The following is a 16,568-nucleotide window of genomic DNA, read 5'->3' on the forward strand; positions in this document are numbered from 1 at the left end:
AGTGAGGACATCCTGGCGTGAACAAGGGTTACTTCTCAGACCTCAGCTCTCTGCTGCACTGTTTCTTGGCTGTCCAAGCCCTCAGGCCTTCTTCACACATGGCCTCTGGCTCCAGCACGGATCAACACGCTGGGTCCAAAAGCTCCTGGCCAGCCCTGCTGAGGCGCCAGCAATTGAGACAAGATGAGTCCCAAGTCCACCGAGGGGACTCAAACATATGACCTTTGCATCAGAGCTACCCACAGCAAATAGCTCTACTGCCCAGTCCTGCTGCAAGACTTTCTAATGGCGTCAGCAGCTGACAGGACAGCCCTGAAGAAGGTGTGCTCTGCAGGTCTCCGAGCTGTAATATCAAACGCAAGTGGCAACTCGGCAGTGAGCAGGGCTGTTCCACTGCGTCAGTACTAGGCTGGTCAGACGTCCAGTTTGAAAGAAACAGACCTGCATTTAAGCTCTCTGCCGGGTGTCCCGACTTCTTAAAAATGGGCAAACTGTCCTCTATTTCACGTCTCTCGCTGATCAGCACTAGCAGGTCCTGCTGTGGGCTGTCTCCTTGCTTACTGCTGGTGGGCACGCAGCTGGCAACTCTGCACCTTGTTCACGTGCCTCAGCTTCCCACGGAGGAAGCCCCTTTCAGCGTGCAACCCATTCATGGGTGGGCTATTGCTGAAACTGCCATCAAAGGAGCCAGGCAATAACAATTGCACTTGTCCCACCAACACGTGGGCTTATACCCACCAAACCCGCTTCACATAACAGGCACTGATTGCTATCAAATGGGAAGACTTTTGGTCACAATTGACCTGGGGCCAGGCTGGACCTGGCACCCTAGAAGAGAAAAAGGACCTGTATCCCATTCCCCTGTGCTTCTGAGGCAGACAGGCCCCACACATCTGGCCAGATTAGAGCTATTAAAAAAATCAGAAGGCCCAGGAGCTCATGGTTTGAACATTCTTGGCCTCTGGCTGAGGGCTTTAGTCAAACTAACAAAACTAGTCTGGCTGATTTACAGCCCACAAGATTTGTTTAGAGAGAGGAATTCTAGCTGGTGAACCTCACCCTGAACAGTGGTGAATGGGGCTAGGGTGGCTGAGGACTGACAGATATTTCTTGGGATTGGGATTTTTAAATCTCTTTCTCTGAGTAACTCAACACTTTGACTCCACTCTGTCACACAGGACATGACAGGTATTTGAGGTAACAGTCTAAGAGATCTAGCCGTTCAAACTGACAATTACAGAGAGAAAAGTTACTCATCAAGTTCAGAGCGGGAAGCAGGGAAGGGCAGACAGGCATCCATAGAGCCATGTGGGGACAGAGGACTGCAATAGCCAGGGTCTCATCTCTAAGGCTGGATTTCTGAAGGACAGTTTGACACAGCTGGCACAGCTCAGAGACAACCTGCTCCCCACTTGTGTACGTAAATCCACTTATGTCCTTCACACCTACACCTGTGGGCTCTCTCTACACAGCAGTGTCATTTCAGAATAATCCATTCCGGAATAGCTATTCTGAAATAGCTTATGTCAAAACAACAGACCTTCACACAGGAATGCATTTTGAAATAACACCCAGCTATTTTGACATAACATGTCGGACTCATAGGCCGTTTCTACACAGGCCACTTTCTCTGAAAGTGGCATGGTAATACATGGCCCGAAATACGCCAATAAGGCGCGGATGCAAATTCCCCGTGCCTCATTAGCATATGGTCACGTGATTTGGAGTCCAGAAGACTGTTCTTCCGGACTCCAAAATGCCGTTTAGAAGTGCAGCCCCAGAGGAGCTTCCGGAAGGAGGTCCTTCCAGACGCACCTTCTTCCCAAAAATTTTCGGGAAGAAGGGGCCTCCGGAAGAAGAACTTCCTTCCTGAAGCTCCCCCGGGGCTGCGCTTCTACATGACGTTTTGGAGTCCAGAAGAACATTCTTCTGGACTCCAAATCACGTGACTGTATGCTAATGAGGCACGGGGAATTTGCATCTGCACCTTATTAGCATATTTCGGGCCGTGTATTACCATGCCACTTTCGGAGAAAGTGGCCTCTGTAGAAACTGCCAGAGTGCCTATTTCAAAATAGGGCCATTGGACGCCACTAGGGCTTATTTCAAAATAACGCTATTCCATGTCCTAATAGCCCTTATTTCAAAACAGGTATTCCTCCTTCTGCAATGAAGGTTACTGATTTCAAAATAATGCACCTGCTATTTTGCATTTGTTTTGAAATAGGGTGTGTGTAGCGTAGATGCTAGCAAAATTATTTAAAAATAATGGCTGTTATCTCAAAATAACTTTGCTGTGTGGCCGTAGCCTTACACTTTACTGTTGCACCCAGAGGCACTGAGACCGCTGACAAGCGAGAGTGAATTCTTCTCTACAGTCTTAGCCGAGAGCCAGCTGGCTTTTAGCTCATGTGGTAGAGGCTCAAGGATTTATCCCTGAGGTTCCAGGTTCAATCTCATCTGCTAATGACCCTTGTCCACTGGCTTTACGCTGCTAAGGCAGGGGCAGGAAGAAGCTCTAAAGTCTATTACCGTGAACTCCTGCAGGTAAAACGTTAAATACTGTAACATCAAATGCAAATGGCAACTCAGCAGTGAGCAGGGCTGTCCCACTGCGTCAGTACTAGGCTGATCAGATGTCCAGTTTGAAAGAAACAGACCTGCATTTAAGCTCTCTGCCGGGTGTCCCAACTTTTCTTAGAAATGGGCAAACTGTCCCGTTTTCTCTCTCTCCCCAGTCAGTGCCTGCAGGTCCTGCTGCTGGCTGTATCACTGCTTGCTGGCTGTGTGCCTGCCAGCAGCAACTGAGGAGCCAAGGGCCAATGCTGGTGGCAGGGCAAAGCTGCCACACGGCAGGTTGGCTGCTCCCCCTGCTAGTCCCACAGTGCAGGCCCCTTGTGTGTGCCAACTCTCGGCCAGCAAGGCCCTGCTCCACTCCCCACTGTGTTTCCGGACAGCTGTACGCTGTGGTGGCTGGTGTGCATGGGCAGGCACCAGGCGGCAGCTGGTTACATGCTGCCTCAGCTGCCTCCCCACTAGCCCTTTAAGTGCCCCTCATTTGGCCCTTCACCTCTTCCTGCTGCTCCTCCTTATCCCACCTAGTGCAGCACGTTCCACTCCTAGCACTTGAGTGTTGAATCAGCCCTTGGTAGGAATGCTCAGCTCACCAACAGCCTGGCCAGCAGACTCCTTCCTTCCCCAGCTGCCTCTGGCTGGGCTGGCACCTGGGAACGCCCAACACCCTCTAGCCCAGGTGCTGGCAAGGAGGAGCTGAGCCCTTCACGTGCCAAAGCCCCCCATGTCACAGGCATGCGGAAGTCTCTCCAGCCTGTTTCAACCCCGACCCTGCAACCCTCACAGCAGTAGTCAGGCAGGTGCAGTGTCAGGGTTGAAATAGGCTGGAAATCACTTTCCTCCCAGCCATTCCAGTGCTCAGCTAAGAGGTGGAGACAGGAGGCAGCTGGGTTATTATCGGTGGCCAGAGGCAATCTGAAGGTGTTAGCTGCCTTTTGGACTTGCTCTGAGCTACAGTGGAGGAGCAGGAGGGGAAGAGATGAGCTGTGCAGAGACACAGGACAGGTCATCCCTTCTCCTCTGTGGCTGGAAGAAGCTGGGGAGGGGAAGGAATATGACCCTGCACCTCCACCCTGAGTTGCCTAGTACCAGGAGAGGCACATGCATGCAGACGCGTGTGTGTGTGTAACTGCTCCCTGTGGCGGGGGCGGGGGGGGTGAGGTGTGTGTCGCCCTTCCCTCTGTGAACCCTGGAATTTTAAAGATAAGGTAAATAAAACGAATCCAACAATGCAGGGTGTCTTTCTAACTGGGGCTCAGCCTACGTGATGTTAATTTGAATGTTCGTACTGCCCACTGAACACACTTGAATATGAGTAATTTTACCAGGTGTTCCATATTCAGCATAGGGAAATATGCTCACTCTAGTGTCAGTACTGCACTCTACCCATCTTCCTGTATTATTTTTGGCTTGGAAAGAAAGGCCCCATCAGAAGGTCTGGCCAGGCCTGATGATTTTGAGTGTCAAGCATTATCTGCCATTGTCATCAGTAGCTGTTACAGAGGGCAGCCCAGGGATTGGACACAATTTAGCTCGCGAGCCAGCATCAGGTTCAAAACACAACTCTGTGACAAATACGGATGATCCCAATTCATGGTGGTTTGGAGAACTCAGCTGAATAGACTGACAAAATCTGGGACGCAAAACTCAGTCCAATTTGAGTTCAGCATTGTATCATTGAGCATTGTGCAGTCTGGAAGTCTCAGAAGTAAATCCTGATAGTTATTTAGGGTATCAGAGCCATGTGCCAAATAGCAAAAGGAGCATGGGCAAAAGTAAAATCTATCAGTGCAGCTACACCAAGGAGAGACATGTGAAGGCAAAAGTTAGGAGAACTAGAAGCCTGGCCATGGAAAAGGAGATCGATGTTATAGGCATTACTGAAACTCAAATGATTTACAAACCTGCAAAATACCACAGAGAAGGCTAAGATGATGTCACAGAGATCATGGGAGCCATGAATTCCACAGACCTCTGTGACACATTCTGCTTCAGCTTCAACCCTAACCCTGTAGCTCCCACCTTTTGCTCTATACGACAGTAAACTCTCATTTCTGGCAGCCCCTGGACCGGAAGGTTGCCAGACATTTAAATATTCTGGATAATAGAGAAGTGTATCTAGCAATGCATAACACCAAAGAAAAACAAGATTAGATATTAAGAACCAAACAAAAATGCATGCAGAATACTTTATTTGCCAACAACAGTAGTATTGTACACTGTAAGCTTGTACTGCACTTGCTCTCACTATACTGTACTTATGGAAAATGCAACTAAAATTTACTTATGGTTAAAATGACAGTTATCTGAGATGCCCAGATGATAGAATGCCGGATAGGAAAGAGTTTACTCTGTACCATTTCACTGGGGAGACCACGGTTCCTCAAACCGGGGCCCTGATCCAAAAGGGAGTTGTGGGGGGTAATCACAAGGTTATTTTAGGAGGGCTGCACTATGCCTTCTGCACTGCTGTCAGACATGGGTGGCTGGAGACTGGCTGCTGCTGGCCTGGTCGCCAGATCTGAAGGCAGGGCCATCGCCTGCAACAGCACAGAAGGGTGGCAACACCATTCCATGACTCCCTTACTTCTGCGCTGCTGTCTTCATAGCTGGGCAGCTGTAAGGGGACAGCTGCTGAGAGCTCAAGTCTGCAGGCAACAGCGCAGGAGTAAGGATAGTAGCGTTCCCTGCAAGTTTTGTCATCCGTTTGCAAAATAAATTTTGTGTGTGCATGTGCACTGCCAGCAGAAACACATGTTACTGCCTGTGGACACTCTGCTAACTAGCTGGGCAGTGCCTGAATCTCTCCTAGGTTGCTGCCCAGGTGCTCAGTTTATAGGGAACGCTGGTGGCAATCCCATACCACGCCATCCTTACGTCTGCACTGATTCTGATAGCAGCTCTGCCTTCAGAACCGAGTTCCTGGCCAGCAGCCGTCACCCATGAGCTGCCCAGCTCTGAAGGCAGCACCACACCAGCAGTATCAGAGAAGTGTGGGTAGCAGTTTCTTGTGACCCCTCTTCACACCTACCACAACTCTTTTTTGGGTCAGGACCTCTCTGTTTACAACTTTGTGAAATTTCACACGTAAATAGCTGAAATAATGCAGTTTATTATTTTTAAATCGTATGACCATGAAATTGACTAAAGTGGGCCATAAATTTGAGAGGGCCCTACTCAAAAGTTTCTCCGAGGAAGCAAGATATTCCTGGCTGCTGGGATTTAGGACTATAAACAAAAAAATACTGTAACAATAGCATAGCTCCAATACTAAATGGGGATGGTAAAATGATTCATAATTATGCAGAAAAGGCAAAAATGTGTTCAATAAATATTTCTGTTCTGAGTTAGGAATAAAGCAGGATTAAGAATTCCAATCACAAGAATGACCAATACCTTCTAGTCCATTAGGAACTGAAGAGGATGTTAAATTCATCTTAAACCCATTAAAAACTATGTTAAATCATTTAAAAAAGTTATAAAACCAAGAAGCCCAGATAGCCAATTGTTTTAGGGTGCCTGGACGTGACTTGATCACAGTCTCTATATCTTCATGGGGAGAAAACAGCAGGTACTAAAGGTCTATTTAATTTAGTGGAAATAGGCCTAAGAAGAACCAGCAGCTGGAAGTTAAAGCCCAATGAAACTGCAATTTGGAGCTCAGGTGCACACGCATTGTTAGTAATGGGTGGGATTAATCACTGGACCCGACTACCAAGGGAAATGGTGGATTCTCCAGCTCATGTTGTCTTCATAACAAGATAAGATATAGTCAGTATGAGCTCAGCAGAGGGGCACATAGGTGTGTTGGCCTGTTTTTGCAGGAAGTCAAGTGAGATGATCCAATGTCTCATTCTGGCCTTACCATCTATAAATCAGTTAAGGAGGTTAAGGACATTGTAATGAAGCAATCTCCTTTATTTGCATGGGTCTTGACCACGTGGAGAGTTATCACAAAAGAACAGGTCTGTTGTAGATAAGAAAGCTGAGAAACTGCCAGAGACAGACATCTTAGAGGAGGAGATGATGGAACAAGCTAATACATTAGAGAACAACTCACCAGGAGCAAATAGAGTTCTCAGGAAGCTAATAACAAAAAGGCTAAGTTAACAGAAACATGCAACCTTATTAGAAACCAGCTCCTGTTTTGGAGGATAGCAACTGTCATACCAATCCCTGAAAGAGGTGCCAGGAGTGATACTGGGAATTACAGATTAGAGAGTCTCATCTCTGTACCAGGAAAACTGACTGAAACCATCATTTTAAAAAAGCATTATAAACCCTCTACATGAATATAAATAAGTACAAACCACCACAGGTCTCCAAATGAAAATATGCTATAATTATCTGAATTTATCAATAAAACAATGGATTAAGGAGAACTGGCTGACAGAGCTTTCAAAAAGCCTTTATCAAAGAACCTCACAAGAGGCTGTAAAGGAAAACAAGCAGCATGGGGTAAGACGCCAGGCTGTGTCATGGAATGAAAACTAAGAAAAAACAAAGTCGTATAAACGGTCAATTTTTATGGTGGCAAAAACTTAGAAACAGGTTGTCTCATTCTACACTCAGATTGATATCATTTAGTTAATGAAGTGGAAAGCCACACTGGGTGAATGAATAGCGAGGTGGTAAAATTTGCAAATGACAGTTACAGGTTGAAAATCTCTAGTCCAGCACTGAACAACAGAATTTACCAGACCACAGGAGGTCAATACTGTCTAGTAGCATTACTGACATTGACTGCTTACTGTGCTCTTAGAAGACATTTAGGCGTAAATTACGCTAAATAAGAGCATGAGAAGCTTGGCCACACCCAGGATAAGTGGTCATCCAGCTAAGTAAAATCATGTCAGATTACAGATGTTGCTTGACAAGAGATTGCCAGACTAAATACAGACTGAACCTCTCTAGGTTAGTCAAGACCAGAAGAACCTAACCAAGCAAGCTGAATAAGGAAAACAAAAAATAAGTTTGATTAGGGTATGACAAAAGCAAGACAACACACACTGAAAGGAATCATCTGAATTCCTCCTATATTTTACTGAGTGCTCAATTATCTATGACTTGGATGCCCTTGTGGTCAATAAACCCTCTGTTCTGTGGGCAATAGGAATAAAAAAGTGCAAGAAAAGATTACAATGCAGATGAATAGGATGGAGAATAATAATAGAGCTGTTCCAACACTTTTACAAAGACAACGGAAAGCCCTGACATAGAACACTGCGCTCATCTCTGGTAGCTGTACTGTATTCATCTTTGGTCATCACTCTGGAAGACTATAGAGATTAAATAGAGACAGAGTGTGAAGCTGGGGAGTGAAAATAGTATGAGGCCAAGACAGGCAAGATAGAAGGGACTAATTTAGAAAGATTACGAGGGGATTTAATAAATGTATACTAAATAACAATGGGAACTGAGAAGGCAGGTGAGGTATTCTTTACTCTCCCAGGGAAAGGCAGCAAACTGAAAACTTATAAAATACTTCTCATTCATGCATAATGGTCACTAGGAATTTGTACCAATGAATTATCACAGTTGAACAGCTTAATGGGATTCAAAAAAAGATCTCACATTCACATGAACAATGAGAACTCCAGCTACATTAGATAATGAGAATGCCAGTTACACCAGTAAGGATTAAAGCCTCCAGAAGTTTGAAAAGAATGTAACCTCTCCCATTCAGGGGAACAAGCTGACCTCTAGCCATTCGGGGGCAAGGGTGTCAAGACAAAAGAATCCTAGGGGGAAAGCCAGTTTGTTCCATCACTATCCACTGCAGGGTTTCCTTCCTCTTCTTTTGAAACAGGTGCTAGCCACTAACAGAGACAGGGCACTGGACTTAATAAGCTATTGGTTAGACTCAAATTGGCAGTTCCCATGAAATATTGTTGCTGACCTCAGCGAAATATAAGGGCAAACAGAAATAGGATCTCTTAATAATTTGCTCTGCTGGCACCAGTAATTGAAACATCACAAACCAATAATAATTTAGGTCTCACTCCAAGAATATCAGACAAACAGCTACCATTTTCCCCTTTAGCATAAAAAGGAAAAATGAGACGCAGAGGTGGGAAGGGACTTGCTCAAGGTCACACACTGATGCAACTGGGATTAAGTCACCCCCCACCCCAATCCACATGTGGAAAGAAAAATCTTGATTCTTGACTCCCAGACCTCCAGCTAGCCACCAGTGACTAGACCCCATTCCTGACTATAATTAGCCAAGTGCAAGAGCTGCAAGACAATTTAAAGCAGCAGACATGCAAGAATTTGTCCTTCATTTTGCTAATCAGAAAGTTTGTTCCTGGGGAGCAGCTGAGATGTCCCCGGACTAACTCTGCTGAGATGATTCTGACCCAGATCTCATTTCACAATTTCCCTCAACTGCTGCATTCCCACATTTCTTACTCAATTCAAGTGGTGGAACTAGGTGGAAAAACTGGCCTAGAAATCAAGCAACTCCATCCTCTGCCCATGCAGAGGTTCTATTCTACACACGAGTGAGGAGACTTTTATGAATACAGTTCTATAAACCTGCACAAGATATCAAATACATGTCCAATGTCATTGCAGCAGCACTTGAGACTGAAATAAGGGATCTGAAGAAGTGGGTCTGCCCCATGAAAGCTTGTCATCTAATAAGTCATTCTGGTAGTCTTTAAAGTGCTACATGACTGCTGGTTTGTTCTGATATAAGGGAGTGGAATCAGCATTGAAGGGCACTGCCAGTAAGGAGGCTGTGGGGAAGGTCAGACTTCTCTGTAGTGAAGGCTTTAGCAGCTGCTCTTGGGAGCAGAAATGCATGGAACTGGAATCCACTGGGGAGGAGGTGCCACCTTTTGTCTCATGCTCCAGACACCAGGAGAAGGAGGGACAGAGAGATTCAGGCAGAAGATCTGGATCTGATGTGTTCCCAACCCAACCCTGTGCTCCCTGGAGGAGAGGAGGGAGAGGTGAGGTACACAGCAGCAAACACTGAAAAGGAAGATCACATGAGGAGGGTGTCATGTGACAGCTGAGGAGACTGGAGCCTCATACCCCCATCCAATCTGGAAAATGGGCAAGTCAGGGATTTGAGGGAATAACAAAGAAAGATACAGGGGTATCACCACCTAGAAGTGAGGGAGACATGGGACACTCAGGAGGGGAATACACAAGTACCCCGGAAATGCAGGGCAAGGCATTTAGGAGAGTAATAGGTGAGGTAAGAGTGGGGCCCCCACAAGCAGGGCTGGAGCCAGGCACGTGGGAGCCAACACACAGGATCAGAGAGGTAGCCGTGTTAGTCTGTATCTTCGAGAACAACGAGAAGGCCTGTGGCACCTGATAAGGTACCCCAGGCCTTCTTGTTGTTCTGAACACGCAGGATTTCTCCCGTCCAGACGGGAACGCACACGTGACGCGGGGAGAGCAAGTACCAAAAAGAGCAGGACCCAAAACGTCGGCTGAACGGGTCAGGGAGAAGCAGGAGCCGGGACAAAGGAACCTCAACTGAACTTCAAACGCGCCGGCGAGACGAGCAGCGGCCCAAGCAAGTGGGGGCGCAGCTATAGGGCCGGACACCCCTAAGCTCCAAAGGACGGCTGGTGGGCCCCCGCCACGGCTGCTCCGTGCACTCAGGCGGGCCCTGCCACGTGGCTCCATCCCAGAGCACCAGAACGTCACGGCCCGCCCTGCCGCTGCCCGGGGAGGGGAACGGAGGGAGCTGTGCCCAGGGGCTCCTTAATCCGGCGCCCCAGCAGAGGGGCTGGTGGGCCCCACCATCGGTCACATGAGCGGAGCGGAGCCGAGCCTCACCCCACAGCCTGCGGGCCAGGAACAGGGGGACCGATCCCGCCCGCCGCGCGCTCACCCTCCGGCGAGGAGATGCAGCAGCGTGCTGCGGTAGGGCATCGCCGCGCCGCGCCGCCGCTGCCACCGTCGCCTGGCCCCGCCGTCAGGCCCGCTGCTCGCGCCGCCGCGCGCCTTGCTCCCGCCTCGCGGCGCAGCCCCCGTCGCTGATTGGCCGCCGGCAGGCCGCGCCGCCGTGACGCGAGCGGCGGGGACAGGTCGTCCTGTGCCAAGTGACTGACGTGAGGTCCTCAGGCCCCGGCCTCTGCCGGCTGCCAGGCTGGGGGCGCGTGGGAGCGCGGGGGGTTGTCGAGGCTGGCGTGGGGCGCACGGGTGGAGGATCGGGGCGGACGGTGGGTTGGCTGGGGAGCTCCCAGCTTAAACGGTGACGAACCAGCGTGTCTGAAGCGCCCTTGTATGGAGTCCCTGCTCTCTTGTCCTTTTCTAAACGCCGCCTCCCGTGAAACGTGCCCTGCCTGGTGCTTTGGGTTTCTGTCTAGCCAGGCCTCCCGCGAAAAGATAGATTGCAAGCGTACGGGCTCCCTGGGCCCCAGCAGGGACTGATAATACAGTTCTCGCTCTCCCTGGAGCACTGCCCGTCGCACGACCGCTGAGAAGTCAAAAAGCAATGTTACAACAACTACTTCTCACTCTGAATGTCAAGATGGGGAAACGGAGGCACAGAACAGCAAAGTACTTTGTCCAAGGTCATTTAACAGGGAAGTGATAGAGTGGGAACAAAACCCAGGAATCCTAAATTTAGTTCCCCATGCTCAATCATCCAAAGCCAGTCCCTCTCCGCTAATATGTAATTTTACAGGAAATCTGGCTAATACATTCTAGAGAAGGGGGTTCTCACAAAGGCCATTCTGACAATCTTTCCTAAAATACTTAACTCTAGAAAAAGAAAATAGCAACCTATATATGTTCAAAACAAAAAAAGCCATCCTGTAGCACTTTAAAGACCAACATAATTTATTAGGTGATGAGCTTTTGTGGGACAGACCCACTTCTTCACATCTACAGCCCTACCAGAACAGACACAGAGGTCCAAAAATTATCAAAGTTGACAAATCAGAAAAATTGGTATTATTGTTGGCAAATCAGATAGAAGAGCGGGGGCGGGGGGTGAGGGGTGGGGAAGTAAGGGGTTTTAGGTGATGAGCTTTCTTGGGACAGACACATTTCTTCAGATCCTTATTTTCCAGATCTGAAGAAGTAGGGCTCTCCCACAAAAGCTCATCACCTAAGAAAATATACTGTTAGTCTTTAAAGCGCTACAGGACTGCTGGTTTGTTTTGTGAAGATGCAGACTAAGACATGTTTTCTGAGACCACACATGTTCAAATTGTTGTAACTGATGTATTTAAAAAGCTTTTTGCCAGCTCAGTAAATAATGAAACCAATCCTTAACAGAACAGAAACACAGTTAAGGTTCTTTGCATGTTCTTGGCTTTTGCTGTTGGTTGTTTTGCTTTTTAGTTGCTTTTTTTTAAAGATTTGCTAGCTAGTAAGTCTACTGTTATTAAAAGCGATAGTTACAAACATGCACATTTAGTCAGCTCTGGCAAACTTACAGACAAATTAAGCCCTGAAGAGAAGGTGGACAGCAAAGGTCAAGGAACAGAGCCCAATGCTCAGGGGATGGAGTCCCATTGCTGGAGCCTGTTTCTCACCACCCTGGGGCTGAAGTCCTACCCCACTGTCTCTAATAAAGAAAACTTAGTAGTTGCCCACCCTTCTAACATTTGTATCTCCAAAGGGGAGGGTCCAGCTCTTATCCTTTACAGGTGTGTGTGTGTCCGTTCCCATCCGTGTCTGTCCCCCCCGCCCCCCAGAGCCAGGCTGATCAAAATGGGGGAGGCAATATAGAGGTCCCTGGGTGCGGACACCTGTAAAGGACGAATGATATTTCAGTCCTGCCGAGGTGTCTGTGCTGAGACTGCCAAAAAATAGCCAGCGTGAGCTGGGCCCTCCCCTTTGGCTATCACTGCACCTGCTCCTCGGCGCCCCCCCCCCCCGGCCCTCCCACGAGTTTGTGGCCACATTTCAGAAACTGCTCAAAAGACAGAAAATTCTGAAGGGATTCAGTGCCTGGCTTTGGATGTAAAAGGTTGCCTAGACCCGATACTGCAGTTTCAACATCAGTGCACATAGGAGATGAGACTAGAGCTCTTCTGGCCAAGCAACTGTGTGCTTCCACAGACACCTCTTTGTTTTGTGGGTTTGAATTGATTCAGAATCTGCCCACAAATCGTATTCACCATAAAACACTGCCCTTTTATACCACAGGTTTGGGATGCTCTTCTTGTGATTTAATAGTGGCTATACTGGCTGAATCTTCTGTACAGTGAGTACAGCCTGGGCAGTGACAGGGAAAGTTCCCCATTGGCCAGTAACATAACTCACAGGGTGTGTTTATATGCAATACAATATTTAATTGCAGTATGGGTAGATGTGTGCACTAGCATGGCTAAGAATAGCAGAGTCATACAGTGGCTCATGTTTCAGCATGGGTGTGCAAGTATTTTGGGAATGCTGGGTAATATAGTCACCCTGCTAGGCTGTGCTGAAACTTGTGCCACCACAGCTATGTTGTTTTTAGCCATGCTAGTGCTGGTAAAGCTACTGCATATATGTCTAACAGTGCTGCAGTCACACTTTTGAATTGCACTGTGTCCATACAGAGTTCTGGGCAGGCAAGCCTACAGACTCACCAGGGCCCCAGGTAAGACGCAAGGGGAGGGCTTGGCTCTCTGTGCCTGGAAAGGGTGGGACAAGAGCAGCTGGCTCTCAGCACTGCCCAGACCATGCTCCCCACTAGCACCTCCCAGAGCATGCTGCCAGGGCCAAGTATGCCAAAGAGCCCCTATAATGTCATACTTTGGCATACTTGGCTTAATCTAATTATTGATTCCCCCCACCCCCTGATTTGCTCACCTTGATAATTTTTTTCTGATTTGTCAACCCTGATGACTGTTTTGGTTCTCTGTGCCTTAAATATTGAGTCTGTTCTGGTATGGGTGTGGTCTGAAGAAGTGGGTCTGTCCCACGAAAGCTCCTCACGTAATAAATTATTTTGTTAGTCTTTAAAGTGCTACTGGACCACTTTTTTGTTTTGATAGACTTGGATGGTGTTGTTTATATTAACTGTCTACATATACATATCTACATAGATTACATGCAAATAAATAGTAACAGAGACAGCTGTGCTAATCAATATACTACCAAAACAAAAAAGCAGTCTGTTCTGGTACGGCTATGATCTGAAGAAGTGGGTCTGTCCCACGAAAGCTCATCATCTAATAAATTATTTTGTTAGTCTTTAAAGTGCTACTGGACTGCTTTTTTGTTATGCAAATAAATGACACTAAAAGAACATTGTTATAGTATCAATCACTGAAAAGTTCGGACCATCAAAATTAAGGTACTCTGTGCAACATTAGTATAGCACCCTTGTGCATATGAATTAAATTACTATTTTTAAATACATGTTTTTCCAATAAGACTCTTGTCTCTCTTGATGAGCAGGACAAATGATGCACCGCAAATAAAGTGATGCCAAATTGTGATTATGCCACTAGTGCCATGATATTTTATATATTTTCTTAAAGCCTCAGCTCTTGGAATAATTTATTATATGAAAATACCATCTTTCATTTTAAAAAGTCTTCACTCCTCATGATTGTGTAGACAATCTAGATAGAAACGCCACAAAAAGGTAAAAAAAAAAACCCCACAAAACAGAAAAAGCAAACAAAAAGACCCCAGCATTTATTATGTTTTAAATGTCATCATTTTGGGACCTGATTCATTACTTTTGAACATTTGGGGTTTACAATAATCAGAATGATGCAGCTGTTCAATATTTCTAATTTCCCTTCGTATTTCATAGTGTGGTCCTTTCCCTTATTTCCTGCACACCATCCATGTCCTGCATTATTCTTATTTATTTTTTATATTTGTGCTTATCAGCATACTATCTGAGCCTCACAAATACTAACAAAATACCTCCCTACATCCCTACTGTGAGATAAGGCAGCACTATTATTCCCATTTTAAAGATGGGGAAGCAGTCCTGGGCAAGGTTCTCCCAAGTGTTTACATCAAAGCTGCTCTTTTTCAAGCGTGCCTTCTGCAGGTCCTTAAAACACTTACTCTGGCCCCCCATGCTCCTCCATCTTTCCTCCAACTCAGAAAACAGTATCTGTTTTGGGAGGCGCTGATTAGACATCTGGACCATGCGACCAGTCGAACAAAATTATTGGTAAATGATAATGACTTCAATGCTGGTCATTTTCGACTCTTCCGAGACACCAGTATTTGTGCTTCTATTCTCCCTAGAGATATTTACGATTCTCCTGAGGTGGTGGTGTTGATATTGTTTAAGTGCCTTCAGAAAGTGCTTGTATGTTGTCCAGGTTTCACATGCATACAGTAGCGTTGGACCAACCACTGCACAGTATACAAGGAGCTCTGCCTTGGCATAGATGTCCTGATTCTCAAAAACCCTTTGTCTCAGGTGGGTGAAAGCAGAGCTTGCACAGCTCAGATGATGCTGGATTTCCATGTCAATGTCGACTTCAGTGGAAAGATGATTTCCAAGGTATGGGGAATGCTCCATATTTTCCAGCAGTTCTCCACTGACTTCAATAGCAGGTTCATGAGATTGTCCTGTCGGTGAGGGCTGGTGGACTTGGTCTTTTTGATGTTCAGTGTGAGGCCAGGTTTATCACATGCTTTGGCAAAGGCACTTAAGATGGTGTGAAGGGCTACAGGAGGAAGAGCAGTGATCATGTTGCCATCCGCATACAGGACTTTCATGACCAAAGCCATGGAAGTCTTGCATTTAGCCTTCAGTCTCCTGAGATTGACAAGCTTCCTGTTCCTTCTACAATCTTCATGCCACATGGAAGCTTGCCATCAATGAGGTGAAGGGTCATGGCAATAAAGATGCAGAACAGCGCTGGGGCAATGACACTGCCTTGTTTGACTCGCATTTGGACACCAAAGCAGTCGTGTTGGCATGAAGCAGCCTCCGAATGTTTACAAATTTTTGGGGGGCACTGACCTTTGAGAGGATGGCCCACAAGGCACTCTGACAGACTGAGTCAAATATTTTGGTCAGGTTGAGGAAACTCATGTATCAGGCTTGGTTTTGTTCACCACATTTTTCTTGCAGTTGCTGGACAGTGAAGAAGATCACGACTGCTGTTCCTCAGAATGGCGGGAAGCCACGTTGGGATTCTGGTAGAATTCGAGGTAATATTTTCCCCGCTGTTGCCGGGAGGGAGATGCTGCGATAGTTTCCACCCTCCGATTCGTCTGCCTTCTTGACAGGACTGACCTTCTGTGCCTGTCTGAACTCTCAGGACATCTGCTCCTGTCCCGGATCTTGCAACTCAGCAGGTGGAGCTGTCTGTGGAGCTCTGACCCGGCTTCTCTGAAGACTTTGGCCGGGATTCTGGCTGGTCCAGTCTCCTCGTTGCACTTCATGTCTTTGATGGCAGCTTGGCTGCCCGCAGGCAGAACTGCGCACTTCAGCTGGCCCTTCCCTGCAGCCTGGGCCTGCTCTAAGGCCTAGCACGCCGCCAGCTGCCTGGAGCTGCTGGGGCTGGGCAGGTGGGCCTGGCCCCGCTCGAGGCTAGGGAAGAACGGCCGTGTGCCAGGAGCGCCCTGTCGCCTAACCTACGCCTCCAGCGCAGCTCCTCCTCGCAACGGTGCCAGGGCCTCAGCAGAGCAGGCCCGGCCCGGCCCCGCCCCTAGCGCCGAGCGGGCGCCCAGCGATTGGCTGCGGGGGCGCAGAGGCGACAGCCGGGGAGCGCTGCAGCCCGGCCCGGCCCGGCCCAGCCTGGGCGCCGCACGTCTCTCCTCCCGGCTGGGCCGAGCCGGGCCGCGTCCAGACGTCCAGCGTGCCCCGGGTGACGCAAAGCGGGTGACGCAGCCGTAGCCACAGCCTGTTCGCTCGGGGCCCTCCGCGCTGCGACGGCCCGCGCGGGGCGCCTGTCGCTTTAAGGGGAGCCCCGCCCCCGCGGCGCGTTGCGGGCTGCGGCCGCCTCGGAGCCAGGTAGCGAGTGGGAGCCGGGGTCCCCGCCCGGGCGCAGCGAGGCGGGACGTGGGGGGGATCGCTCCGGGGAACAGGGACTCCTGCGCCACGACCT

At 48.2% G+C, this 16,568-nt stretch overlaps 2 protein-coding genes across 3 annotated transcripts in view; one reads left to right on the forward strand and one right to left on the reverse strand.

Annotated features, from left to right (window-relative positions):
- LOC142017127 (solute carrier family 25 member 33-like) overlaps positions 1 to 10,572 on the reverse strand; it is a 17,030-nt gene extending 6,458 nt beyond the window's left edge. Inside the window, exon 1 of the mRNA XM_075001787.1 lies at positions 10,430 to 10,572. Coding sequence (XP_074857888.1) covers positions 10,430 to 10,470 — 41 coding nt within the window. The 5' untranslated portion in view covers positions 10,471 to 10,572. The remainder of the gene's footprint in view (positions 1 to 10,429) is intronic.
- Positions 10,573 to 13,507: 2,935 nt separating this feature from the next.
- Positions 13,508 to 16,568, forward strand: part of PEX5 (peroxisomal biogenesis factor 5) — a 28,399-nt gene continuing 25,338 nt past the window's right edge. The window contains exon 1 of one of the 2 annotated variants that reach the window (XM_075001772.1): positions 13,508 to 16,474. The gene's annotated coding sequence lies outside the window, so the exon portion shown is untranslated. The remainder of the gene's footprint in view (positions 16,475 to 16,568) is intronic. The other variant, XM_075001777.1, reaches the window with a different exon arrangement.

This window comes from Carettochelys insculpta, chromosome 1, assembly GCF_033958435.1.
Source record: "Carettochelys insculpta isolate YL-2023 chromosome 1, ASM3395843v1, whole genome shotgun sequence".
NCBI classification, from domain to species: Eukaryota; Metazoa; Chordata; order Testudines; family Carettochelyidae; genus Carettochelys; species Carettochelys insculpta.